At 53.0% G+C, this 25,429-nt stretch overlaps 1 protein-coding gene across 4 annotated transcripts in view; it reads left to right on the forward strand.

Moving 5' to 3' along the window:
- Window positions 1-1,408: 1,408 nt before the first annotated feature.
- Window positions 1,409-25,429, forward strand: part of Smad6 (SMAD family member 6) — a 74,884-nt gene continuing 50,863 nt past the window's right edge. For 2 of the 4 annotated variants that reach the window (XM_026408836.2, XM_026408837.2), the window contains exons 1-4: window positions 1,409-3,388; window positions 9,508-9,645; window positions 11,129-11,185; window positions 15,143-15,220. In XM_026408836.2, coding sequence (XP_026264621.1) covers window positions 2,575-3,388; window positions 9,508-9,645; window positions 11,129-11,185; window positions 15,143-15,220 — 1,087 coding nt within the window. In that variant the 5' untranslated portion in view covers window positions 1,409-2,574. The remainder of the gene's footprint in view (window positions 3,389-9,507; window positions 9,646-11,128; window positions 11,186-15,142; window positions 15,221-25,429) is intronic. The other 2 variants (XM_026408838.2, XM_026408839.2) reach the window with 1 other exon arrangement.

A 25,429-nucleotide genomic window follows, 5' to 3' on the forward strand; every position in this document is an offset into this window, starting at 1 on the left:
CTGTGAAGCATGCAGGGCAGGCATCGTAACCTGCATTTTTCAACAAAAACTGAGGGTCAGGACAGCTATTTTCGATTTGATCAAAGTAGTATGGGATGGGCGGGGCGTTTCTCAGTTCCGATTCTTCATTCAGGAGGGTAATAGCCTCTACTAGAGAAAACGGTGTGCCTAGTACCTGGCTCCAGGTAAGGTTCAGCAATGGTTCTGAGCCTTTCCAGAGAATCTCGCCCTCCCCGCCAGAGCACACCGAGACCCGGGGACGGGACCCGGGTCGTACCTCCACACATTCACTACGCCATCCCCCAGCGTGGCACCCGAGAGAGACCCGCGCGCCGGCGCCCCTGCAGCCCCGCGGGGGAATGGCGCCCAGCCCCGGGCCAATGAGAGTAGCGGAATTTCTTTCATTCAGCGCTGGGCCCCCGCTCCTGCCCGGAAAGGGGCGGGGCGCCGCGCCGGGGGTGGGGCCGCCGCGCGCCGGGGAGAGGGCGGTGCCGGACCCGCGGTCCGGCCAATCGGCGCCACGCCCGGGAGGGGGAGGGGGAACCAGGCCTTTTTTCCCCTCCGCGCGGGACCAATCCCGACTTTACAAGCTTGAACTTTTGCCACCCTCGGACGAGCTAGCGCGCCCGAGGAGGTACCCCGCCGCGCCGGCTCCAGGGCTGGAGCGGCCTTAACCCTTCCCGCGCCAGGCGTCCGCAGTCTGCCTCCGCGCCCTCAGTCCCATCCCTAACTCACCTGCATTCTTATGGTGAAACATTGCTGGGGAAAGCACGACCCCCTACCCACGCCCCTTTCCGAGGAGCAGAGAATAAATGCGGGAAAAGCCAGTAGGGAGCACCCAGTCTCGAGGGGTCCGGGGACGGCAGGCGGCCCGCCTCTCTCGGAAGGAGGGCGGTGGCGACTTAGAGGAGCCCTGGAGGATAACACTCCTTGTCTCTACCCCACCCTCTCCAAGTCCCTACCTCGCTCGTGCCTGCCTGGAGCCCCCTTGCGCTTAGCGTCCCACGCCCCGGGTTTGGCCCAGCAGAGCAATACCCGACTCTACTCCGGGAGTATGGAACCTTGGCATCTTCACGGAAAACCCCGATACCCCAACATAACCGCCTTCAACTCCCCAGAGATGCAGGGCAGGAAGGCACACATGCACACCCATTTTTATTATCGTGCATTCGGATGGGGGTTTGAACTGACTCTAAAGTGCAATGTGGGTTTGTAAGCTTGTGCATAAACCAGAGAGAGGCAAAATGCCCCGTTTGCGCTAGAGTCTTGGTGGGTTCGCCGAGACCTCACGCACCCACGAATGGTTTGTGTACCCCTCTGTGTGTCCGTGTACTCTCCGGTATCCGTGCCCCAGGCGCACCGAAAGCTGGAGAGCGAGCCGCGGGCGCTGTCAGGCCAGGGGCGGAGGTGCTGGGGCGGGAGTGGGGCGGGGGCCGGAGCTCGGCCCGCCCCGGGAGCCAGCCCCTCGGAGTCTCGGGCCCTGCAATGGGACGTGTTCTCCTTTAAGAGTTAAGAAACTTGAAACCTTGTTTGCGCAACAATCAGCGCCGCGGAGCCGCCAAAGTGTCTAGACTGGCATATGATGGGAGGCAGCCAATGACTCCGCGGCGCTCCTCCGGGGGCCCTCAGTGTGCGTTTGAGGAGAACAAAAAAGAGAGAGAGAGCCGAGCGGGGGAGCGAGCGAGGGAGCCGAGCCGAGAGAAAGAGCTGCCGGGCGCTGCCTCGCCAAACCTCGCAGGGACCGCGGGGCCACCGGGAGGCACTTTTGTGGAGGGGGGAGGGGGGGCGACCTCGGCAGCCGCGGCGCCCCAAGCGTCCGAGCGCAGCGTGGGGCGGGCTGCGACCTCTGCCTCGGTGGATTGCGTTTTTAATTAAGGATTCCCAGCAGCTCTTTGGGATTTTTACAGCTTCCACTCATGTGTTGACACCCGCGTTCTGGAGAAACTCGCTCCAAGTGCATCTAGCTCCTGGGACCTGAGACGGAGTTGGCCTTTCATGCATGCAAATCCAGGGATTTGGATTTTGTTTGGGATTTTTCTTTCTTTCCTTCCCCCCACCCCTTCTTTCTTTTTTGCAGGGAGTTGAGGGTATCAACAAGCCTACCTTTCGGATCCTGCAGGAAAAGCCCATGTAGTTACGCGCTTGGGTTTTAAAGGCAGGGCTTTGCAGACACATTTGGGGGTTCGACGCGAGCGCTTTGTGCTCATGGACGAGCCGCGCAACTTTTGAAGGCTCGCCGGCCCATGCAGGGTCTTTCTAACTGCGCGCTGCCTGCAGCCCCCCTAAAGCGCGGGGGCTGGAGTTAGGCCGGCAGCCGAGATCCATGTAGCCGCTGGCCAAGCGCGGACTGCGGCTCGGCGTGCGCTTGTTCCCGGCTGTCCAGCCCGGGCGAGCTCCCTCATGTTGCAGTCCTGCTGTGCCCCTTCGACGACAGGCTGTGCGCGGTCTGCACGGCGCTCCTCGGCGGAGCTTCATGTGGGGCTGCGGCCCGCGCAGCCGGCGCCTCGCTGAGGGAACGGACCCCTGGTAACCGGAGACCGCCTCCCTCCCACCCCTGGCGCCAAAGGATATCGTATGTTCAGGTCCAAACGCTCGGGGCTGGTGCGGCGACTTTGGCGAAGTCGTGTGGTCCCCGATCGGGAGGAAGGCGGCGGCAGCGGCGGCGGCGGTGACGAGGATGGGAGCTTGGGCAGCCAAGCTGAGCCGGCCCCGCGGGCACGAGAGGGCGGAGGCTGTGGCCGTTCCGAAGTCCGCCCGGTAGTCCCACGGCGGCCCCGGGACGCGGTGGGACAGCGAGGCGCCCAGAGTGCGGGGAGGCGCCGGCGCGCAGGGGGCCCCCCGAGACCCATGTCGGAGCCGGGGGCCGGCGCCGGGGGCTCCCTGCTGGATGTGGCGGAACCGGGAGGCCCGGGCTGGCTGCCCGAGAGTGACTGCGAGACAGTGACCTGCTGTCTCTTCTCGGAGCGGGACGCCGCTGTCGCGCCCCGGGACGCTGGTGACCCCCTGGCCGGGGCGGCCCTGGAGCCGGCGGGCGGCGGGCGGAGTCGCGAAGCCCGCTCGCGCCTGCTGCTGCTCGAGCAGGAACTGAAGACAGTCACGTACTCGCTGCTGAAGCGGCTCAAGGAGCGCTCGCTGGACACGCTGCTGGAGGCGGTGGAGTCCCGCGGCGGCGTGCCGGGCGGCTGCGTGCTGGTGCCGCGCGCCGACCTCCGCCTGGGCGGTCAGCCCGCGCCGCCGCAGCTGCTGCTCGGCCGCCTCTTCCGCTGGCCTGACCTGCAGCACGCCGTGGAGCTGAAGCCCCTGTGCGGTTGCCACAGCTTCGCCGCCGCCGCCGACGGCCCTACCGTGTGTTGCAACCCCTACCACTTCAGCCGGCTCTGCGGGCCAGGTGAGCGTGCCTCGCGGGGCCAAGTGGGAGCCTAGCCTTCCCCCTCCCTGCACCCTCCTCTGGCCTCCTCTCCGTGCTACTGGGGCTGGCGGGCACAGCGCTGGCGCTCACCCAGTGCCCCTGAGCGTGAAAGCTTCCAGGAGAGGTGCCTAACCTGGCTGAGGGGAGTGAAAAGGAGAGCCAGAGAGTGAGTGTCGAGTGCACAAATCAAATGGCAACTTCATTTTAAGGTTCCAGCAATGGCTACCCATATAATGGGTACAAGTTGGAGTTTTCTCTGTGCAGCTTCAGCTTCAGTGAGAGGAGAGGGCAGACCAAAGAGAGCCCCCCCCCCAAAAAATGGATGTCGTTCTTCCCACCACCCAATATCAGAATTTACTCCCAGTGGGTACCCAGGCTTCCAGCATTTGTATGAGCATGCACATGCCTATACCCAGGCTATACTTCTGTGAAGGTACCCATAAGTTGTGAAATTGGGTATATACAAATTATGGCTAGAGTGGAAAGTATTCATAAAATGTTCCACTTATTCTTTAGTACACTTTGCAGCAAAGCTTTTGTAGGGTTACTCCTCTCTCATTCCCAGCATCCCTTGGGTGTCAAATGCCTGGGTTCTCCATCATCACCATTCTCATTCTCTTGTGCTCCTCTTTCCTCTAGAGTTGAGGGTCCTGAGGCTTCTGAGACTAGGTGAGGAAGCCAGCTATTAAGTTACCTCCGAGAACTGCACTCCCCTCCTTTGTTCTCCTCTTGGGATTTCCCCTGTACACAGCATCTCCACCCTTCCTTACCTGGGCAGCCCCTGGATGCTGGAGCAGAAGTGAGGAGGGGCAGAGCTCTGGAAGGCAGGGAGCTTGCCATCCCCTCGCTCTGACCTCTGCACTGTAGGGAACCTTCATTAGGTGTGTGTGTGTGTGTGTGTGTGTGTGTGAATCCATTAGGTGGCATTGGGGGTTTTGCAAGAATGGGGCCAGTAGAATTCAGGCTGTTGGCCCTGGGAGTTCTTCCATTCTGACCTCCTGGGAGAGAGTCAGCACCAGCCTGGGGGCACAGAGATGGTCAGATCACAGGACTCCTGACTCAGTGTGGAAGGGGAAGGTGGGAGCCTGGATTTGTCCCAGGTGTCTTATATGTGTGGTTTTCGGGGTTGAGTGGGGGTAGTTGCTCAAAGGGAAAGGAAGTTTCCGCTCAGTGGTGATTCCTAAATAGAGGGCATTGATGGGTGTGTGTGTGTGTGGGGGGGGGGAGGTGGAGAGACCTGCTCTCGGAATGGTCACTCCACACTGCCTTGGGCAGACCCTGAGTTGGGGTCTACACTGAGCTTCCTATGCCTGGCCACTCTTTTCAACAGCTTCCCCTGGGAGAGGCTTTCTCCCTTCAGTTATTCCTGTCTCCTCCCTGTCTTTGAAAAACGGGGCCCATATATGATGGTCTTGTTCCTGATTATTTTCTAGTAGGAGATGGATGGTGGGGTCTACTCCACTCTTCTAGTAGGCCCTTGCAGGTACTTTCTCTTTCACCATGTCAGTGTGCTGGCAAATGTTTGTTGAGCATTTACTCTGTGCCAGGCACCATGCTGGGTGCTGCAACTGGTGAAGTAGAAATGTGAGTAGGATCTACGCCTTCAAGAAATAATCCTGGGGAGGAGAGAGAGATGGGAAGAGGGGAAGAAGCAAAGGGGGCAGGGTCAATGGTCTGAACCACTAGTAGTGCTGTAGGTGTGTTCATATAGAATCTGCCTCCAGGAGCTCCACACCTCTAACCTGGAGCAGCCTTGTAGGAAGGGTCAGAGGAGGAGCTAGCCAGCAGGACCAAGAAGCCAGGCAAGCTCAGCTGGGTGGGCAGGAAGGGGAGGAGCAAAAAAACGTTGAAGGCAACAGACAGTCCCATTCCCACTCCTATTCCTTAAACTAGGAGTTGGCCTGGGCTGTGGTTTGAGTTTGCTAGACTTGGGCAGTTGTAAGTTTGAAGGAGAACTGGAAACGGCAGTAGAACAGTTCTTAACCCTAGACTCTGGTCCTAGGCTTTGCCCAGCCAGTAACCAGCAACTTGACCTTGGATGAGTTACCTCCCCGCAAAGTCTCCCTATGGTTCAGTGGGGGTGGCTGTAGGAACGTTTCCCAAGTCTAATTCTAGACTGAGCATTGGTTCTTGGCTTGCTTCTGCCCCCCAGAAGGAGGCGCTGTTGCAGGGGCAGCAGTGTCCCTCTGTTCCTCTGCTTCTTTGCTTGCTGCTAGCCTGTGAGGCCCCCAGTCAGTCACACTGGAGGCAGGCTGGAGAGACTGATGGCCTGAGGAATCTTCAGTGTGCGCTGGGGTCGACCCTTTTGCCTTTCCTGGGACTGAGAACTGGGGAAGCCCTCTGCTGCCCACCCCGCCCCCGCTGTCTGGCCGCCAGCCTGGCTCCTGAAGCTGGGCGGGCGCTGAGCCCTGCATAGCTAGGGCTCAGCCGTGCGCACCCTGATAAGGAGACTGTTCTTTCCATCTTGGGTGGGGGGAGGACTGGGGCATGGGACAGACAGACAGACAGACACTCACACAGAGCAGACGCATGGCTGGAGTAAAGTACACAGGAACACCCAGCATGGAAGGACTGAGGAACACCCACCTGGCACCAGTCACCAGTGTTCCTCCCCACCCCAGCCAGCCCTACAAGAGCCCCAGTGACAGGAGGCCATTTCCTGGGCAGTGTGGACCCCTGTGGTTCAGAGCCAATCCTGCTTGTCCATCAATTTGCTTTGAGGCAAATTTCCCTCTCAAGGCCATCTGTAAAGTTGGGGGCTGGACACAGCCCCTGAGGTCTGATGGGTGCACAGGCCTTCCTCCACTTGCCCTGGCCCCTGTGCTTGTCTCAGAAACGGGGGTCTTGGGTGGAGGGTGCACCCTGTGTGCCAGGCTCTGTGCTGGGCACTGCTTGGCCCCTGGGAACTCAGGCCCCAGCTCAGCCTCCTTCCTGCCAGCCTTTCTGCTCAGGGCTAAGGCAGCGCGCTGAGCCCGGTGGGTGCCTATGTGGACGGAAATGTGGAGAAATACTTTAATCACAGCTCTGACCTGTGTTTATAGAGCTCCTTTCTCCTGAAAGTATCCATTAACTTTGGAGTAAATCTCCTGCTCTTTGCTTCACCACTTTTTTTTTTTTCTTTCTGTAATTATATTCAGTAAATTACTATTATCCAAATTGTGCCCGGGAAAGAGACAGAGTGAGAGAGTATTTCTAAACGACTGGAGGAGGCCGCCTAGGAAAACACAGGGTTCCCAGGCCAGGGCTGAGGAATTAGAACGGGCTAGAAAGTTTTCCTTTTATTTGGCCTGGCATTATCCCTTTGAAATGAGATCAATTTCAAGTTGGGCTTCCAGGCCCCCGCCCCGCCCTGCTCTCGGCCCCTAGGCCTGCCCGTCTGCTCCTCGCTCCTCCTGGAGGTGAGGAAGGGGTGATAATGTGCAGTTTGCCTCTTGCTGGCGCCAGCCGGCCGCGCTGTTTATCTGGCTGCGGGGGAATCTGGGCAATTAGGCTCAGCCGGCCTTAAAGTGCCAGGAGCTCCTTTTCTGTGTCTCCCATCCTGGGGCTTGGGGTTGAGCCTCTAGGTTCTGGGGGAGGAGGGGAAAGGCCCCTGGGAAGCCCCCTCCTGGTTCTCAGCCACCCCTTGGGAGGGGGAAAAATTCAAGGCCACCCGAGCTATGTGAATCCTTTCTTAAGCAAGATGCTGAGCTGTAAAGAAGGTAATGTCCCAAACTGCAGCTTTGCCAGGTGCAGGGAGAGGCTGTGAACTTTCCTCTGGCTTCAAAAGTAGGTCTAGATCCCAGAAGGGAGTAAGTACCCCCTAGGGGCTAACCTGAGGCTGGTCTGGGCTGAGCTGGGCTGAGCTGAGCTGAGCACCAACTTGGGTGCCCTCTGCCCCTGGCTGACTGCTCTCCCTTCTGAAGGAAGTTGGAGGAGATTCCTGAAGTGAATGCCTCAGGCTAGGTGTCTGCAGGGATTGGAGTTTCTGAAGCCTTTCTCTTTTTCTATTAGGTCCATTTCTTTCAGAGGGGCCTTCAGGGCACTAGAAGTTCTGTTCAGGTTTAGAGCATATAAATCATTTTAAAATCACAACTTTCGCAAGTTTTAGGATCTCTTCTAAGAGGGCAATAGACCGAGGGCCTATGACTCCCAGGATCTCTTCCTGATCCTTTGTCTCACCTCTCAAGTGTCCCACCAGAGGGTCCACCTTACCTGCCTGAGACAGTGTCCTGGAGCCCCATTCTTACAGATTCAGGGGGTGGGGCCTGGCTCCATGGAAGTGGAGTGGGAGTGGCAGTTAAGAATGATCTAGAATTGTATATAGCACATTTTTCTTAATGGCAAAATGGGGAAACAACCCAAATGTCCATTAGCTGATGAATGGATAAACAAAATGTGGTACATCCACAAGGTGGAATATCATTCAGCTATAAAAAAGAGTGAAATACTAATACATGGTGCAACATAGGTGAACCTTGGAGCATTATGCTGAGTGAAAGAAGCCACACACAAAAGACTACAAACTGCATGATTGCATTTGTGTGAAACTTCCAGAATAGGTATTTGTAGAGACTAGTCAGTGCTTGCTTAGAGCTTGGGACTGGGGTATAGGAAGTTTACTGCTAATGGGGACAGTTTCTTTTTGCAGTAATAAAACCATCCTATAATTATATTGTGGTGATAGTCTCACAACTCTGTGAATATACTAAAAATCACTGATTTGTATACTTTAAAAGGTTGAATCTCATGATCTGTGGATTATATCTCAAAAATGTTACAAAGAATTATCTGGTATTGGTTTCCAACTGGCCTCCCCCTTTTTCAGTCAAAGTAGAATAGCAGCTGCAGTTACCTCCATGTGTGGCCTTGGGTAGGTCATTTTCCTGGCTGGACATCAAGTGTCCTATCAGTTAAATGGAGTTGAGTAGACAGGCTCAGTGGTGCACACCTGTAATCCCAGCTACATAGGAGGATCACAAATTCAAGGTCATCCTGGGCAACTTACCAAGACTCTGTCTCAAAATGAAAAAAAATGAAAAAAAAAAAAAAAAGAAAGAAAAGCTGGGGATGTAGCTCAGTGGTCAAGCACTTGCCTAGCATGCTCAAGACCCCGGGTTTAATACCCAGCACTGAAAAACAAAAAAACAAAAACCAAAAAAAAAAAACACAAGAGCTGGGCGTGGTGGGCCCCTAGGTAGGCCCCTTTGGTCTCTGATGTTCTGGGTCCCAGTCTCTCCTAGAGTTGGTAAACAATCTGTGCAGACTTCTTTGCTGGAGCCAGCAAGGGGCCTGGTGAAGTTCCTCCTGAGAGCTTTTCTGTCTTTTGCTAGCTGGCATGTCTGCATTTCAGGTTCATAGATTTTCTTTCTGTCTCATCGATGGTTTTAGAAACCCACAACTCAGGTGTGTCCCTGGGTGGTGTCAAAGCTCAAGGCCTAGGCGGCGTCTGCAGGGGGACTTCATGATTCTGTCCTGCCTTCCACCTTTGGATAAATAATCCCTGCAAGAGGTGCTAGGATTAGGAACGATGGCTTGACCATACCTGCCACCTCCATTGCTTTGGGGATGGGGTGGGGATGAGGTGGGGGGTGGGACAGATGTCCTGAGCTCCGTGCCGTGTGTTACTGGGCCTCAGCCAACCCGATTTTTACCAAGTTACCCTAATGTAGGAATCACAGGCTTCCTGATAAATGTGTGGGGTAGTGAAAAGGTCACGAGGCTGGAGGTCAGAGACGTGGCTCTGGTTCTGGCTCCACAACCAGGTCCCCAGGGAGGAACCTCCACTGGCCTGGCCTGTCTCCTCTGTATAGTGGGAGCGCTGGCCTCAGTCCCATTTTCCCTGTGGAGCTCCAGCCCTTCCTGTGACATACTCTTGTCTTAAGAGGCCGGCCCTCGCTCAGGACTGTCCTATGGGCCTGTGGACCAATGCAGTAGGTGGCTCTTGTGGAAAACAGATAGCCCCTCTCGGTGAATCTTGTTTGGGGTCTCCTGTGGGCTCACCCAGCCTTGACCCTCAGCTTCTCTCTCTCCACACCTTTATCCAAGATGTGCCCAACTTCACCATATCCCCATTACTGATGCTGTTGTCCTCAAATATTATGTGAGCACTTTCTGTGCAGGTGGTGTGCTGGCCCCAGCAGGGACCAGGGCTGTGAGACCCGGCGCCGCCTCATTCCCTGGCTCATGGAGCAGTGGAGCAGAGTCTGGCCTGGGCACAAATCCCACCTCCACCGTGATTGGCTGGGGGGCATGGGCAGGTCAGTTTCCTCATCTGTAAAACGGGGATAATAATGCCATCTAATTATTTATTTTTATTTTTGAGGAAGGATTAAATACAAATAGGTACCCAGAAAGCAGGATTAACCGCTCTGTGCAAACTGTTTTGCTGGAGCAAATGGGCTACTCCATGATTCGCCCTTCCTTCTCGCTAACCCCCATCCACAGAGAGTCCCTGTGTCTAGGCCTCTGAGCCTCCACTGTGTAGAGGCAACTTCTGGCTGGAAAGGCCAGGGTGGAGAAGAGGTGAAGCCTCACTGGGTGTGTGGAGCCCAAGAAATGCTCCTAGGACTAATTGTGACCCATTATAATTGCGAAAACACTTATTACCCCTGTGTCATTCCTGATACCCGCCTAATAATAGTTATTACCCCTTTATTACGGCGGAGTTTGCCTTCGTTTGCGATTTGATGGTGTTGAGTTTCATTTAGGGAAAATGAAGGGTCATTTCATTCATGCAAATTGTTACTTAGTTTAGCAAATTGTTACTTCCCCATAATGCAAGAGGCTAAGAAATTCTTCTGAAGGCAACGTATCTGTTTTTAAGGAGGATTATTTTAGGCAAATGAAAGGAAACCCAAAGGAAACACCATAGACAATAAGGAACCCAGGATCTGAGCTGGGAAGCCGAGTCCCACCCCTGCCTTTCCCTTCCAGAGTGGGAGACTGAGGCCGAGAGCTGGAAGCAATGTTTTGAGGTCTCCCGTTGAGCTGCCTGAGCTGGGGTTGGCTTCCTGGGCCACAGCCAGCCCTGGGGTCCTCCTCCCTACACCCAGGAATGTCAGTTCTTATGCAGCTCATTTGGAAACAGATTTCATGTCTGGGCCTTGGGATTCACCCTCAGCTCTGACGAGACTTGCCAAATTTAGCCAGTAAAATGCAGGATGCCCAGTTAAATTTGAATTTCACATAAGCAACATTTTAGTATAAGTATATCCCCAATATTGCAAGGGATATACTTATACTAAAATACTATGTCATGTTTACCTCAAATTCAAATGTAACTGAGCATCCTGTATTTTATCTGTCACTCCTATCTCTGACTTCCCCTGCACCCATGTTTCTCTTGTATAATAATAATAGGTACTATTTATGGAGGTGTTTTTCTACAGTGCCAAGAGCTGTGCTAAGCATTTTATATACATCATCTTCTTTTGCCCTCCTGGCAAAATTGGGAGGTCTCTATGATTATTATCCCCATTTTATAGCTGAGGGAACAGACTCAGAGAGGTGAGGTAACTGGCCTGAGCTCACACAGCCATAGGTGTCAGAGTAGGGATGGAGCCCAGGTCTTTCTGCACCCCAAGCCTCTGGCCTTAACTCATCCAGTAGATTTGGACAGTAGAGGTGGTGAGGGACATGGAGGGCTTCCTGAGGACTGAGGAAACTAATAATGAGCCACAAGCAGAGGTCCAGGTGTGACCCCGCAGCCTCAGCAGTGACATGCTGTCTCCTGTCTTTCAGAATCACCGCCCCCTCCCTACTCTCGGCTGTCTCCTCAAGACGAGTACAAGCCACTGGGTAAGTGTGCCCCTCAGCCCTGGAGGGGAGGGTTGGTGGCTGGGTGGGGTCCTCTGAAATGGGGTGAAGTTTTAGGAACACTCCCACCGTCGGGCCAAAGCCGGCCCAACTTCTGCAGCCGGCTATTTACATCTCGAAATTCCAGGGCTCATCATTAACCTTTCTGTGACCTTTAAACATGGGCCTGTCGGAGATGAATGAGTTCTGACTTCAGCCCGTCGTTGGAGGTGGATTGGAATTTCTGGGTTTCTTGTCCTCTCTCTCCCTCCCGCTGCCGGGGCTGTTCTGCTGCCGTGTGTATTAATCAGGAGTGTGACAGAGAAGGTGGACATGAAGTCCTTCTTGAGAGGAGCTGTATGCCTCCCCAGCAGCCACGATGTTCACGGGGACAAACAGGACAGCGGGAATAGGTGGGATGAATGTGTATGGGCACAAAAGGCCCTGACAGGGGTTGTCCCCTAGGTGAGCTTAGTGACGGTGGCAGTGTCATTTTAGATAATTCCCCTCAGAGCCAGAACATGATTTCTGAAAACCTTACGGCTAAACCGTTAGCCTCTCTACTGGGGTGGATGCCTGTCATTTTAAAAGGAGATCTCTCGGGTTCCCTGGCCCTCTTGGCTGTCTCCAGTGGGACTCAGAGCACACAGTGGGAGCGCTGGACCCTGCAGGCTCCGGTGGCCTTAACGGTCAGGAGAGCTACTCTGTGACCCAGGAAGTTTCTGGAGGACGCCGGCTTTCGAAGCCAGATGGCTAAAGCATTCCCGAGTGACCGCAAAGAGTGGGTTTTGTTTTGCTTTTGGTAAAGGTATCTTCCCAGTGGTATGTGTCACCACCATCTGGGAGGTCACTTCTGCATGTCACAGCCTCTCAGGGACTCACCCCAGTTTTCCCCCAACCCCTACCTTGTGAGGTCGGAAGTGCCCACAAGGTGCCCTCAGAAGCTTGACCTCTGGCACAAAGGGCAGAGGCTGCCGTGGAGGGCGTGCAGATCCAGGTGCGCCGTGGTGGCTTCCCCACTCCGTGTTTCGGTCCTTGTTCCAGAAGCAGGATCATCCTGTGGATGGGGGACCTGGCACATTCACCTGGCAGGATGATAAGGAGAGGGGCTGAGTGAGTGAGGGGGCAGGTCACCCCGCCAAGGGGCAACAGGGCTCAGGCCCAACCCCAGAGCAGTCCCCATTCAGGTCCCGAGTGTCCCGTGTGTCACTCATAGGCTCGACTCAGTTCTAAGCACTAGTTGCTTAGAAGACCACTGGTCCCGTTAGAAGGAAAGAAAAAAAAATGCTTCAAAAGTTTGTAGTGAGTGTGGCACCTGGTTTAACCGCCCAGACCACTGCCCCGAGGGACTGTGGTCAGGAGCCCAGGATAAAACAGCAAAAGCCAGGACACCGCCCAGCCCTGTGGAGGGAGCATTTGGAAACCTACAAGTGTCCCCATTATTTTACAAATGGGACAACTGAGGCCCAGATGGAGGAGGTGACTTGTTGGGGGCTGTTGGAGCTCAGCCCATTGCCTGTTTTTATATGACTTGTGAGCTAAGAATGGTTTTTATTTTTTAAATGGTTACAAAAAAAACATATCAAAAGAAGAAGAATAGGGGTTGGGGCTGGGGCTCAGCGGGAGCGCACCTGCCTGGTGGGTAAAAGGCACTGGTTCGGTTCTCAGCACCGCATATAAATAAATAAATAATAAAAAAGATCATCAACAACTAAAAAAGATTAAAAAAGAAGAAGAATATTTCCTGGCTCATGAAAATTTATATGAAATGCAGATTTTAGTGTCCAAAAGGAAAGTTTCACAGGAACACAGCCACGTGCGCCCTTTTCCACTTTGTGGTGGAGTTGAGTAGCTGTAACAGGCTGTAGAGCTTGTAAAGTTAAAACACACACACACACACACACACACACACACACACACACACACACACATATTTGGTACCAGGGATTGAAAACTGAAGCCGGGTGCACTTAACCACTAAGCCACATCCCCAGCACTTTTTATTTTTGAGACAGGGTCTCACTAAGTTGCTGAGGCTGCCTTTGAACTTGCGATTCTCCTGCCTCAGCCTCCCCAGCTGTTGGGATTACAGGTGTATGCCACCACTGCACCTGGCTAAGTTGAAGATATGTATTCTCTGGCCCTTAAAAGAAAAAAGGTGGTGACCCTGATATTGCCAACTATTCGCTGGTTGGTGGGGGGGAGACTTGAAGCTGGGGCTCCAGGTTCTGTCCAGACCCCTCCTCAGGCTTGGGCAGTGTTGGAGTTCGGGAGCGTCCTTTATTTAACAGCCCCTATGACATGGCTGCCCACCTCCGAGGCCCTCATTGGAAACGCTAGATGAGAGGGTTTGGGAGGCTATGATTGGGACTTGGTAGCTGTGAAAGGTGGAAGGCACCTGCCTTTCCAATTCCTCTGGAAATCTCTCTATGTGTCGGTCAGGACAGGCCAGGGCTTAGGCCATGGTGGTGCTACTTCAGATGTAAAGTGGCAGCAAAGCCACCAAGCACTTGGGAACATTAGGTGCTAAAAGTCCTTTAAGAAGTTCCCACTTAGGCATTGAGGAATTTTTTTTTCTGTTTCTTTGTTTTTCTTTGTTTTTTAAAGATTTTCCAAGGGCATTTATTTTCCTCCTAATACTTCTACTAGCAGATAACTTTTTTGTTCCCTGATAAATAGTCTGAGGTTTTTTTTTTTTTGTATTATTTTCTCTTCCTTGCATTGTTGCTTTTTCATAAACAAAAAGTCAGTTCACTTCTAAGCCTCTGTGATCACATGAAACCAAGAAAACAAAATAAAACCCAGAGTACTCAGTCAGCATCTGGCAAGTGGGAAACAACAAAAAAAAAGGCCAAATTGGTTAATGTTTCATCTTCCCGCTCCCCAAGCCATGTGGTAAAAGGGAAAAATTCCTGCAAGATCGAATGGAATTCTAGCTAGCTCAGGCCTAGGCTAATGGTTTTGTCCCAGGAACCCCTGACCCCCGAGTGGCTCTGCTGGGCCAGGTGGGGCCAGGTGGGGCCAGCAGAGCCAGATCCAGGTTGTGCTGGGTCAGCGGAAAATGAAAATGCTGCAGGTTCCGGGGACATGCCTCCCAACTCCTGGACAGGCCTGTCCCTTAATGGGGACAACACCCAATCACTGGTAGCAGAGGCCCCGACCCAGGAAAAACTTGTCAAGTGTACTTGTCCCAAAAGGCATCAGTTTGTCAAGGTAGCAGCTCGGTGTTCAAGAGAAAATGTGCTAAAGAATTTCCCTTCCCATCTAACCGTACTGCAGACAGGACAAGCCAATAATGCGTGCCATATGAAGTCCTTAAACCTACCACAAATAAAAACAAAACACAAGAAGGCCTTAAAAAAAAAAAATCCAGGCATTGAAAGTCACATGGTGAGCATGTTAGGGAGCAGGAGAGAAGAGAGAGAGCAAGGGGGGGAAAAAAAAAGTTAACCTGGGAGCAAATGCTTGAGCCCTTAATTAGAGGGGTGTGAGTGGGACCGAGAGAAGATGGCTGCTGACTTGTTAAAACAGTTTCCCCAGTGCTAGCAGGAGGGAGGAAGGAAGGAAGGAAGGAAGCAAGAAGGAACAACTTCAAGAATTTTAATGGTTGTAATTAAGTACAGCAACTATGAATTGTTTAGGGGCTTAATTTACCCTTACCCAAGAAGGCTCCAAGTTGCTACTTGCTGGGTCCCCTGAACTTGGCTTATTTCTGTGGTCAGAGCAATTGGAACTTTTCCAGGTGCCAGGGTCACAGCATCCAGCCATTTCCAGAAGAGTTCCAGGGCTGGCCAGCTTGGAATGGGGTTACAGAGTAGCCTGAGAAAGCTGTGGGGGGCACACTGCCCTGTGCATGGACACATATGCCCACGCCAATGCACGCTCGCAGGTCCCTGAGAAAGAAGAGGAGAGCGCACGGAGCCCAAGGCCAACTAAGTTCTCTTTCTCTTCCCCTGACAGATCTGTCCGATTCCACATTGTCTTACACTGAAACGGAGGCCACCAACTCCCTCATCACTGCTCCGGGTGAATTCTCAGGTTGGCATTGTTCTCCTGGCGTCGCAGTCTTGTTGAGCTGTGTTGTGGGGTGGGTGTGGGGAGCTGGATGGAGGTCTTTGGATTTCTCCTCCCCTTTTTGGTTCTTTTCCTCCCACCCCTTGGGTGGAAAACGGCCAGTGTTTTAATTGCTAGTGTTCTTGGGCTTACGAGCCGTCTGCGTGAGTGAAACCTGAAGCTGGCAACTGTTAAAGAGCCTGTCGACCACGTTTTAACCCGTTGCATCTACCTTGTCTCTCATGGAAATGGTAACAGCCAGCAAAGCTCCGTCGCTCCCTTGAACAAGGGATCCTCCTCCTCTAGCTATGGAAGGCAGCCAGACAGATATTATGCCTTTGTTTTCCTCCTGTTCCTACTCTTGGGGAAGAGCCCATGTGAAGGGGCAGCAGAGGGAGAAAGAGTGGGTTTGGGTGAACTTGCAGGAGGGTCGGGCCAGTGAGGAGTTTGCTAAGAGCCTGTGGCTCCAAGTTCCACCCTGATCAGAGGATGCTAAGATAGGAAGTGGAGGGAACCTTGGCTTAGTGCTATCCCCTGACTGTCTAACGGCCCCAGCCTCTGTATTTCAAAGCCCTGTAGGGACCCCCACATTTGATAGAATAAGGTGTCCCTGAGTCCTGAGAAGTTGGTGGTGAACCAGGGGCATCAGGGCAAGAGGGGACTCAGGTGGCCAGGTCTTTTGGGAGCATGGCAGGTGAGGATAGCTGGGCTTGGGGCCTGGCTTTCTACTGGATGGGAGGTGGGGCTGACAGCCCTTGGGCTGGGTCTGTTTGTCTGCCTCAGAGCCTTAATTCCCCTTACCCCACGCCCATGTCATACAACAGTGCAGTGGGAGTGACCGTGCTCTTCATGGAGTGTTTACTGTGGTGGCCTCCACTCAGCTACTTGACATGTATTATCTCAGAACAGCACCAGGCTTGGGGGACTGAGGGTAAAGTCGCTCACCCAGGGTCACTCAGTGGCACAGCCACTTATGTCCAGGGTCTGTTCCTCAGCACTGTTGGAGTCCCTACTCTTCTGCAAGTGTGGACCAGTGTGCCTTCACTAAAAGAATTTCCCACAGTATTCTGTCTATGGTTCCCCCTGACTCCAAGGGTGACACATCACTGGCTGCTTACAGTAACTGTTCCCTAGCCAGAGCCCTTCTCCATCCACTCCTGGTTGTCACCAAAACCGTGGGAGACCACAAGAGCATGGCTTTCTCAAAGACCAAGACACAGGAAGCCGAGGCAGGAATGTGACTTGCCTGGGATCACGCGGTGGGCTCAGGGCTCACTGGTACAGGAGTCCGGGTCTCTTGGGTCCTACTCCTGTCTGCCTTCTGGTCTCTGGCAACCCCTTTATTTGGCTGCTTCATTCTCTTCTCTGCCTTTTAGGCCTCTTTGGTTGTAATCTCTTTCCCTCAAAGATCAAGCCAGATGAGCACAAGGAGTTAACATTGCCATCCATTCTTTTTTCTCTGTACCTATGCAGGTGAAAACAAGCAAGGGGCTTAAAGGTATTTTTGAATGGATTGCGTGGGCAGCAGGGGTCTGGACGGATGGATGGGAACTTTTTTGTTCCCCTTTCCCCTGTTGTTAATCGTGGGAACTTCCATGTGTATTTCACAGTGTTTGCAGATAAAGTCTCGCTTAATCTACTTGTCTCTGCTGGGGCCTGGGGTCAGCTCTGGCTGGAAGGAGCAGACCCCAGAGCACCTACAGGAGGCTCCTCCCCCAGTCTGGTGTCTAGGAGAGAGCGCCCTCTGGAGGTTGGGAGGCCTACGGAGACTTCCACTGCAGACCATTAGGGTTTGTCTGCTTTGGAGGCCCAGTGGGACTGTGTTTGGCATTTCTGCACAGATGTCTCAGAGAATAGTCTTTAGTGCTGGACAGTGAGAATCCAGTGATATATCTTGATTGTATGGTTTTCATGCAAAAGAAATTGTGTTCAGGGGCTGGAGTTGTGGCTCAGTAGTAGAGCACTTGTCTGGCATGTGCAAGGCCCTGGGTTGGATCCTCAGCACCACATATAAATAAATAAATAAAAGAAAATAATTCTAAGGGGTGAAAGATTTGGGGGGACAATCTGGGATTTCCTATGGCAGGGGATGGAAGGAAGTCTTGATAGGTGTTGGTGTGAGTTCCAGGTGGCCCTGGTGGGTGGGTAGAGGGTTCTCCTCTGGGGTCATGCAGGCCCTTTCAGGTATGACATGAGTCCTGTCCTGACTCATGGCCTTGGAGCTGTACTGGCCATCACACTGGAGGACAGGCTCAGGGAGGCTGGCAGGTCTTGGTGGATGGTGAAGTTCCTGTGGAAGATGAAAGGCAAGGAGGGGGTGAGGTCAGAAAGGGGAGGGGCTGAGGGGGGCTCAGTGTTTGGGGTCAGGCCAGGAGACTGGATGTTCAAGAACAGGTAATAATGCTGATGGTGCTGATGATGACAACAGTTGACACTGGCACTCTGTGACAGCACTTTTATAAGTGCCAGCCATTCTCCATCTCATTGACTCCTTGCCGCAACCCAGCCAGAAAGATGTGATTCTTCCCATTGTCCGAAGGAGGTGACGGAGGCTTATTGCTGAGCCACCTGCTCAAATTCCCCTATTGTAGGTGTCAGGCTTGGGAGGTGAGCCTAGGCAGTGTCGTTGCCCAGCCTTCCATAGCAGGAGCCCTGTCCCCTCCCTACACCAGACCCTAGTGGGGATTTGGGCAGAGTAGAGTGATCAGAAGGAGCCTGGGGGCATCCTGTCCTGATTTGAGTACCAGGGACAAGGGTGAGGGACTGGCAAGAGGCCCAGGGCTCGTGTTCACCCAGGAGTCAGCTGGGCACCCTTATGGATCACAGAGACCCAGACCACCAGCCAGGGCCCCTTTGTCTCCCTGTGCCCTGAGGAAGTCGGTCCTTCTCCTTGTCTCAGGACAGGCATCTTGTTCAAGCAGTGACTGAGGCCCCAGGACAGAGACCTCCCTGTTTGTCTTGCACAATGACAGTCCCAGTGCCTGGCCTGGAGCTGTCTATGCTTCACTTTTCTGTCCTGCTGTTGAAGCTACTTGGGGGAATGATGGGGATTTTTTTTTTTTTTTTTTTTTTTTTTTGGTACTGGGACTTAAGGAGAGTGAGTGCTTAACCCCTGAGCCACATTCCCAGCTCTTTTTATTTTTTTGTTTTGAGACAAATTATAATAATAATAATCACTAAATTATTTTGGGTGTGGCTGTTTCAGAGGCTGGCTTTGACCTTGCTATCCCACTGCCTTAGCCTCCAGCACCGTTGGGATTCCAGGAGTGCACCACTGTGCCCAGCCATGATGGGGATTTTTGAGGCTCAGTCACAGACCCAGGAGGGCTGTATTGGTGGGCAGGTTGGGGGCATCAGGAAAGGAGACTGTCTCATGTCAGCTGGCTACTGAGAAGTTGACAGAAGGGCTGGGGATGTGGCTCAAGCGGTAGCGCGCTCGCCTGGCATGTGTGCGGCCCGGGTTCGATCCTCAGCACCACATACAAACAAAGATGTTGTATCCGCTGAGAACTGAAAAATAAATATTAAAATTCTCTCTCTCAAAAAAAAGAAGTTGACAGAAAACTCATTCCACATCTGCATCAGCTCCTAATCTGGGTCCACGATCCTTACTAAACAGACCAATATTTAAAAGCCAGAGGGGGCAAGTGACTGTGGGCACAGAGCTTTACCAGATCTGAAGACCCTTAAAAATGGAGTTTCTGGTGGGATTTGAGTAAATTGAAAGCCTAGAGCTCTCTTTGGGGTGCCTTGGACTCTGGTGCCTAACTCAGTGTCTAGAGTACTCTCCTCTAAAGTCCCCCCAGGCCAATCTTCTTCATTGCAGCATTAATACTCTTCTCCCATTCCCTTGAATTCCCATTCAGTCTGGGGAGTCAAGCAAGATGTACCAGTTAAAGAAATTCATACTGGGGCTGGGGCTGTGGCTCAGTGGTAGAGTGCTTGCCCCTCATGCATGAGGCACTGGGTTCAATCCTCAGCACCACATAAATGTAAAATAACGATATTGTGACCACCTGAAACTAAAAAAATAAATATTAAAAAAAATAAGGGGCTGGGGTTGTAACTCAGTGGTAGAATGCTTGTCTCACATGTGTGAGTCACTGGGTTCAATTCTCAGCACTGCATATAAATAAATGAATAAAATAAAGGTCCATCAACATAAAATATATTTTTTAAAAAAACCAAGAAATTCATATTAAGTGTGAATGACTGGTAGGATTTTTTTCTTTTTTTTTTAATTTGAAGGCAGAACTGTAGGTTGAGAGACCCTATGGGACAGAGTGGGCATGAAACAGGAGCTTTATGTCCTGAGTGAGAGTAGACTCCTGGCCAGGCAGGGTGGGTGCTGGGTGAGCTCTGGGTCATATATGAGAGCCTGGGTGGTGGGACATCCTGAGAACCAGGCCTGCCTGACGCCATGCTCTGGGGCCTAGTAGGGCACTGGGCACATTTTTTTTTTCTGTAATGGGACCTGAACTCAGGGGTGCTTTACCTCTGAGCTATATCCCCAGTCTCCCCCGCTTTTCTTTTTAGATTTTGAGACAGGGTCTCACTAAATTGCTGAGGCTGGCCTCAGACTGGCAGTCCTGCTGCCTCAGTCAACTAGGATCACCTGTGTGTCACTGCCCCCTGGGCAGCCTTCTTTAGGACCCGTGGTTACTATCCAATCTTAATCTCATGCCTATTGGACAACCAGTCAGATGCTTTGTTAAGCACCCACTGGATGCAAGGCATGGTGTAAGCTGTTCATCTTGGAGACCAGGTGGGCCCCTCTGGTGACCTTGGCGCTGTGTGTTGGTTGCTCGGTCCCCACAAAATGCTGGATTCTTCAGAGCTCCATCAACGAGGGTACGTCCCTGGTTTTACAGAGCAGGCCCAGGGAAGGGAGGGAGCCACACAGGACTGGTGAGCTGGACATGGCGTCTTTCCTCCACCAACTTGACGGCAAGCTCCTTGCGGGCACAGGTCCGCCCATCCATCGTTTCATTCTTCAGGTTGACAGAGGCTCAGAGAGGTTAGGGGACCCAGCTGAGGACCATGGAGCAAGCATAAATAGGTGGAGCCAGGTCCCCTCCTAGTTGGGTCCGTGCTGCTCCCTCATCTGTCACCTGGTAGGTGCACCGCCTGCCTCCTTACCTTTGGAGCTTGGTGTCTTCCAGGTGCTCCGTTCAGTCTAGCCCTGCAGCAGTGGCAGGCTGATGAGCATGGGCTCTGGCCAGTGGGCACCGGATTCATGCTTTGGCGCTGCCCTGGATGAGTTGTGTGACAGCCACTTAACCACTCTGTTCCTGTGTTCTTACCTGTAAAATGATGACAGTGACAACATGTCCCCTGTGGTGAGGGTTAAAGGAGATGATGCTTGTGAATGAGCCAAAGGCTGGGTACTGCTTGGAGGTGTGACCATTACAGTGTTCCAGGCACTGTGCTGGGGCACAAGGTGGAACTTACACCATGTCCACCCTCCAGGTGCCCTGAGATAGGCAATGCACAAACAGTAATGGGAGGCAGTCTGGAGGAAGAAGGGGTTAGGACCTGCTCTTGGCATGGAAGAGGTGGTGTCTGAGCTGGGGCTGGGGTAGCTCAGTGGAACAGCTGCTTGTGAGCATGCCCGAGGCCCTGGTTTGATCCACAGTACCCAGAGAAAATCAAACCAAACCAAGTCGGGTTTTAATGGATGAATAGAAGTCTGCCAAAAGACACAATTTGGAGCATTTCAGAAAGAATAGCAGGTGCAAGGGCCTAGAGGCATGAAAACAGCTTGATTTTGAGAAAGCACAGGGTTTAGAGGGACTGGGAGGCCAGGGAGCGGGTGCTGGTGGGAGACCAGGCCAGGGGATCAGGCCTGGACAAGATTTGGGAAACCTTTTTACTAAACATAGAGTGCACAGATAGCATTGGGCTCAGTGAATTTCTACCCACAGAACACACAAACATAGAGTGCACAGATAGCATTGGGCTCAGTGAATTTGCACCCACAGAACACACCTGGTGACTCTCAGGGCCCAGATGTCATTGTTGTCATGAGATAATGCTCATTGCCCATGGGTCTGAGGGTGCTTGGTTGAGGGGCTTGGAAGGGGAACTGGGAGAGCAGGAGATGAAGATTTGGCTAAAGGGGGTTTGTTTTGCTTTGGAGAGGGGAAGATGTTTTACCTGGAGCTCAGGGCAGATGGTACCCTGCCTGACACATGACCCCAGAATGGTCCCATGGGCTCAGGCTCAGGTCTGCTGGTCGGGGCGGGTTGCCCGACTTGGACTGAGCTCAGGGGCCAGGCCCAGCCTGCCACTTCCAATTCAGACATGGCCCGGCCTCCATTTCTGAATGAGAGGGGAGTGGAGGAAAAGGATGCTCAGCTTCTGTCCACAAATCCACAGCATTTGCTACTCACATCAAACCCCTGCCTTTTTTTTTTTTTTGTACCAGGGATTGAACTCAGGGACATTCACCCACTGAGTCATGCCCCCAGCCCTAGGTTGTATTTTATTTAGAGACAGGGTTTCACTGAGTTGCTTAATGCCTTGCTTTTGCTGAGGCTGGCTTTGAACTTGTGATCTTCCTGCCTCAGCCTCCTGAGCCTCTGGAATTATAGGTGTGCACCACTATACCCAGCTTTTTTTTTTTTTTTTTTTTTTTTTTTTTTTTTAATATTTATTTTTTAGTTCTAGGCGGACACAACATCTTTGTTGGTATGTGGTGCTGAGGATCGAACCCGGGCCGCACGCATGCCAGGCGAGCGCGCTACCGCTTGAGCCACATCCCCAGCCCAACCCAGCTTTTTTTTTAAAAAAAATCTTTAACCAACCAATGAGACAAAACTCCTTGTGAAGCCTTCCCAGGATCTCGCAGAGGAGCCCATCCTCCTGGGCTGGCCAGTTGAGGCTGGGTAGAGGTGGTGAGGGGAGTGACACAGAGGACTCCAGCAGTCCTGGAAAGATCAGACTGTTGCAGAGAGGGTCTCGCCCACCTGGGTTTACCAAGGAGCAGTGTAGGGTGGTGGTCAGCATGGGTCGGGGGGTGGGGTTCCAAGCTCATCTTTGCTCTTTCTTTGCTCGTGACCTCAGGTAAGGTTCTCATCTCTCCAGACTCAGTTTGCTCAGCTGTGCCCTGGGCTGTTGGGTCACTGATCTCAGAGGTCCCTTGATGCTGGGTATCCTGGCTCTAGGTACCAGCTCCCTGGCCTTAGGAGATGAATAGCAGAGAATTGGGACTTCTGGCCTGCAATATCTTAGCTTCTCTTCTCATTATTTTCTGAATGCATAAGTATGGCCAGGGACAAAGTTGGGTAGAGGGAGGGGACTGGTGTTCTGGATGACTCTGTTGGAGTGGGAATGCGGGTGTTCAGGGAAAGCCTTATGGAGCAGTGATTCTGAGTGGGGTTTTGTAGAATGCCTAAGAGCTCAGCAAGATGACATCAGGGTTTAAATATCCTCTCAGGTAGAAGGTACAGCATAGCAGGGAGACATGCATGTGATCTGAGTTTTTTGTGGCTCTGTGGTGAGTGATGGGAGAATGGGGAAAGATAAATCCAGAGAGACTGTCCTGAACACCAGAGGTATAGGCTGGAGCAGAGGGATTATTGCTTCTGGGAACCTGGAATATACCTGGTCCTGAGGGACCTTGACTGGCACCCAACCCTGGGCCTAGCCATAGCAGGGGGGTCATTGTGGAAGAAATGAATGAATTTTTGTCTGGGACAAGGAGATCAAGGGAAAGTCCACAAAGACAGAAGGATCATCATATGTGATATTTAATAGTTGCAGTGAACACAGAGCTCTGTGCCAGACCTTTCTTCAGTGCCACACACATTCATAAAATCCTCCCAACAAGGGCTGGGGTTGTGGCTCAGTGGTAGAGTGCCTACCTCACATGGGTGGGGCCCTGGGTTCGATCCTCAGCACCACATTAAAATAAAGGAAGATATTGTGTCCATCTACAACTAAAAAAATATGTTAAAACAAAATCCTCTCTACAACTCTCTGAGGTCGCCACAGATTCAAGGAAGAAGTAATGGAGGCTCAGAGAGGTTAAGTGACTTGTCCAAGGTCATCAGCTGGAACGCACTAGAGCTGGCATTGGAATGCAGGCTAGTCTGGCACGTGTGGGCGCTTCTCGGACTCCCCATTGTCTGGTGGGATTCCCTGGAAGATGTAGGATTCAAATACGGTCCTTGAGTTCCCGGGGCTTCTGTGTCCCTGGGAATCCAGGATTCAGCATGCACAGCTCTGACCCGCTCCAGAGCATCTCTGTCTGTTGGCTGAATGAATGAAGGACCAGGGAGAGGGAGGGTGGGTGAGCTTCTGGGAGGGGGCTGCTGGGCTTGGGGTGTTGAGGGCCTGTCTAGGGCTGTTTTGAGCAGGTGGTAGATGTCCCAACCCCTCAGGATGCCTTGACAGCCTGCATCACCCGGGAACCAGCAGGTTTTCTGAGGAGACCTGAAATTCCAGAAAGTGTACTTGACTGATGGAGCCTAATGACAACCATCTGTCTACAGCCCCCACGGCCCCTCCCCTGTCCCCTGGCATGCTCTCCCCCGGGCACCCGTAACAATCGGGAGCTGCACTAGAAGGTTCCCTTGTCAGGGTACAGTGGCTGTTGCCAAGAGCTACTTCTTTGATGCAGAACATATATCCTGAACGTACTTTGTCAGATGTTTTTATATTAAACATTTTCCCTCCGTGGCCCTGGACTGCCAAGGGAAGCAGAGACCGCATCGCTTTTCCAGTTGCCCTTTGTGGAAAGAATTCCTGACATTTCATGGGCCATTTCCCTATGCCCCCCAGGCAGGGCTCAGCACCCCCAGCCTGGGAGGGTAAGGCCTGGGGGCTGCACCTCTGCAAAGTGGTGGGGGACACTGGCCTTTGGAGAGGACCCTGTGTTCACCTTGTTGTAGAAGCTTCTGGGTTTGAAAATTAAAAAAAAAAAAAAAAAACCAAAAAAACCAGAAGTCTCATATCTGTAGCGGACATCAAAGCCGCTGGCCCAGACTGCAAGGTGAATCATTGCCAAGACTTTAATTGACCTTTAGACGGGGAGGTGGGAGCTCACAGATAGGCTCCCGGTAGTGACTTGACTCTCTGAGCCGTCCAGGGCAGTGTCAGTGCTGGACAGAAGAAAGGGGAGCAGGACTTTCTGTGCCAGGGTGGGGGAGGCTCGGGAGGCTCTTGAGGACACATTGGGGCTCTCCCGTAGCTGCCCACCGGGTTGCTGTTTCCAGAAGGCAGGTGTTGGGGTGGTGGTGTGCGCTTTGGACTCCAGGGCCGGCCCTGCTCTTCCCCGTGCGCCCAGGTCAGGGCCGGCTGTGCGGTGGCTGGGGGGATGAGGCTTGTGATTCACACAAGGGCCCAGCCTCTCGGCCCCTCTCCCTGAGGATTCAGAACAGCTCTGCCATCACCTAGAGGTGTGGCTTCTTGGTACCCAGGGACTCTCAACTTCCTTCCTCTGTCTTGAGCCCCAGGAACTCGGTCTTGGTTTCAGGGAGCTGGACAACGCAGCCTCTGGGGTCTTCACTGCTGTTTGACCTGAGGGAGTAGCTGAGGAGGGTAGAAATGGCCCAGCCTCTGCAGGAGACAGACTCCATCTCCTTCTGCCTGTCTGCCGTCTGCTTTCTCCCTCGCAGGGCAAAGGCCAGAGAGAGCCGCAGGGATGTCCCCTGAGTCTAAAGGCAGCACCACCCATGGCCAGGGGGCTGGGAGACCCAGGTTCCAGTCCTCACCTGTCCCGCATCTCTTAGTCACCGCATGCTGCTTCTCCTCCGCCTGCCTGATGGACCTCTTCCCCACTCGTCGGCTCTCCATCCTCTGGGCACAGTAGAGCACCTTGGAGAGTTTTTGACGAGCTCAGACGCCGTTCCACAAATGGTTGGGATGGGACTGGGCATCAGAATTGGTTTTGTTTTAAATTCCCCAGGTGACTTGGATGAGTAGGCTGGGCTAAGCACCCAGATCTGGATGGACCGCTTACAGGCCACCTTCCCCTGGGGGGACCCCTGGGTTGTGCTTGGTGACTGCTGGGCTTGGGGGTATGTGGCATCTTACAGCAGCCTGTGGTGTGTGTGAGCTGCCCTGGTTCTAGTCCCCTCAGCAGTGATAGCAGTGATCAGTGTCCTGAGGTGAGACACACTGCAACACCAATGAGGTCACATCTGATTGTCCCTTTGAGCACCTCCAGGAATGGACACACCTTATTCTCTC

The sequence above is a fragment of the Urocitellus parryii genome, chromosome 6, assembly GCF_045843805.1.
Source record: "Urocitellus parryii isolate mUroPar1 chromosome 6, mUroPar1.hap1, whole genome shotgun sequence".
Classification (NCBI taxonomy): domain Eukaryota; kingdom Metazoa; phylum Chordata; class Mammalia; order Rodentia; family Sciuridae; genus Urocitellus; species Urocitellus parryii.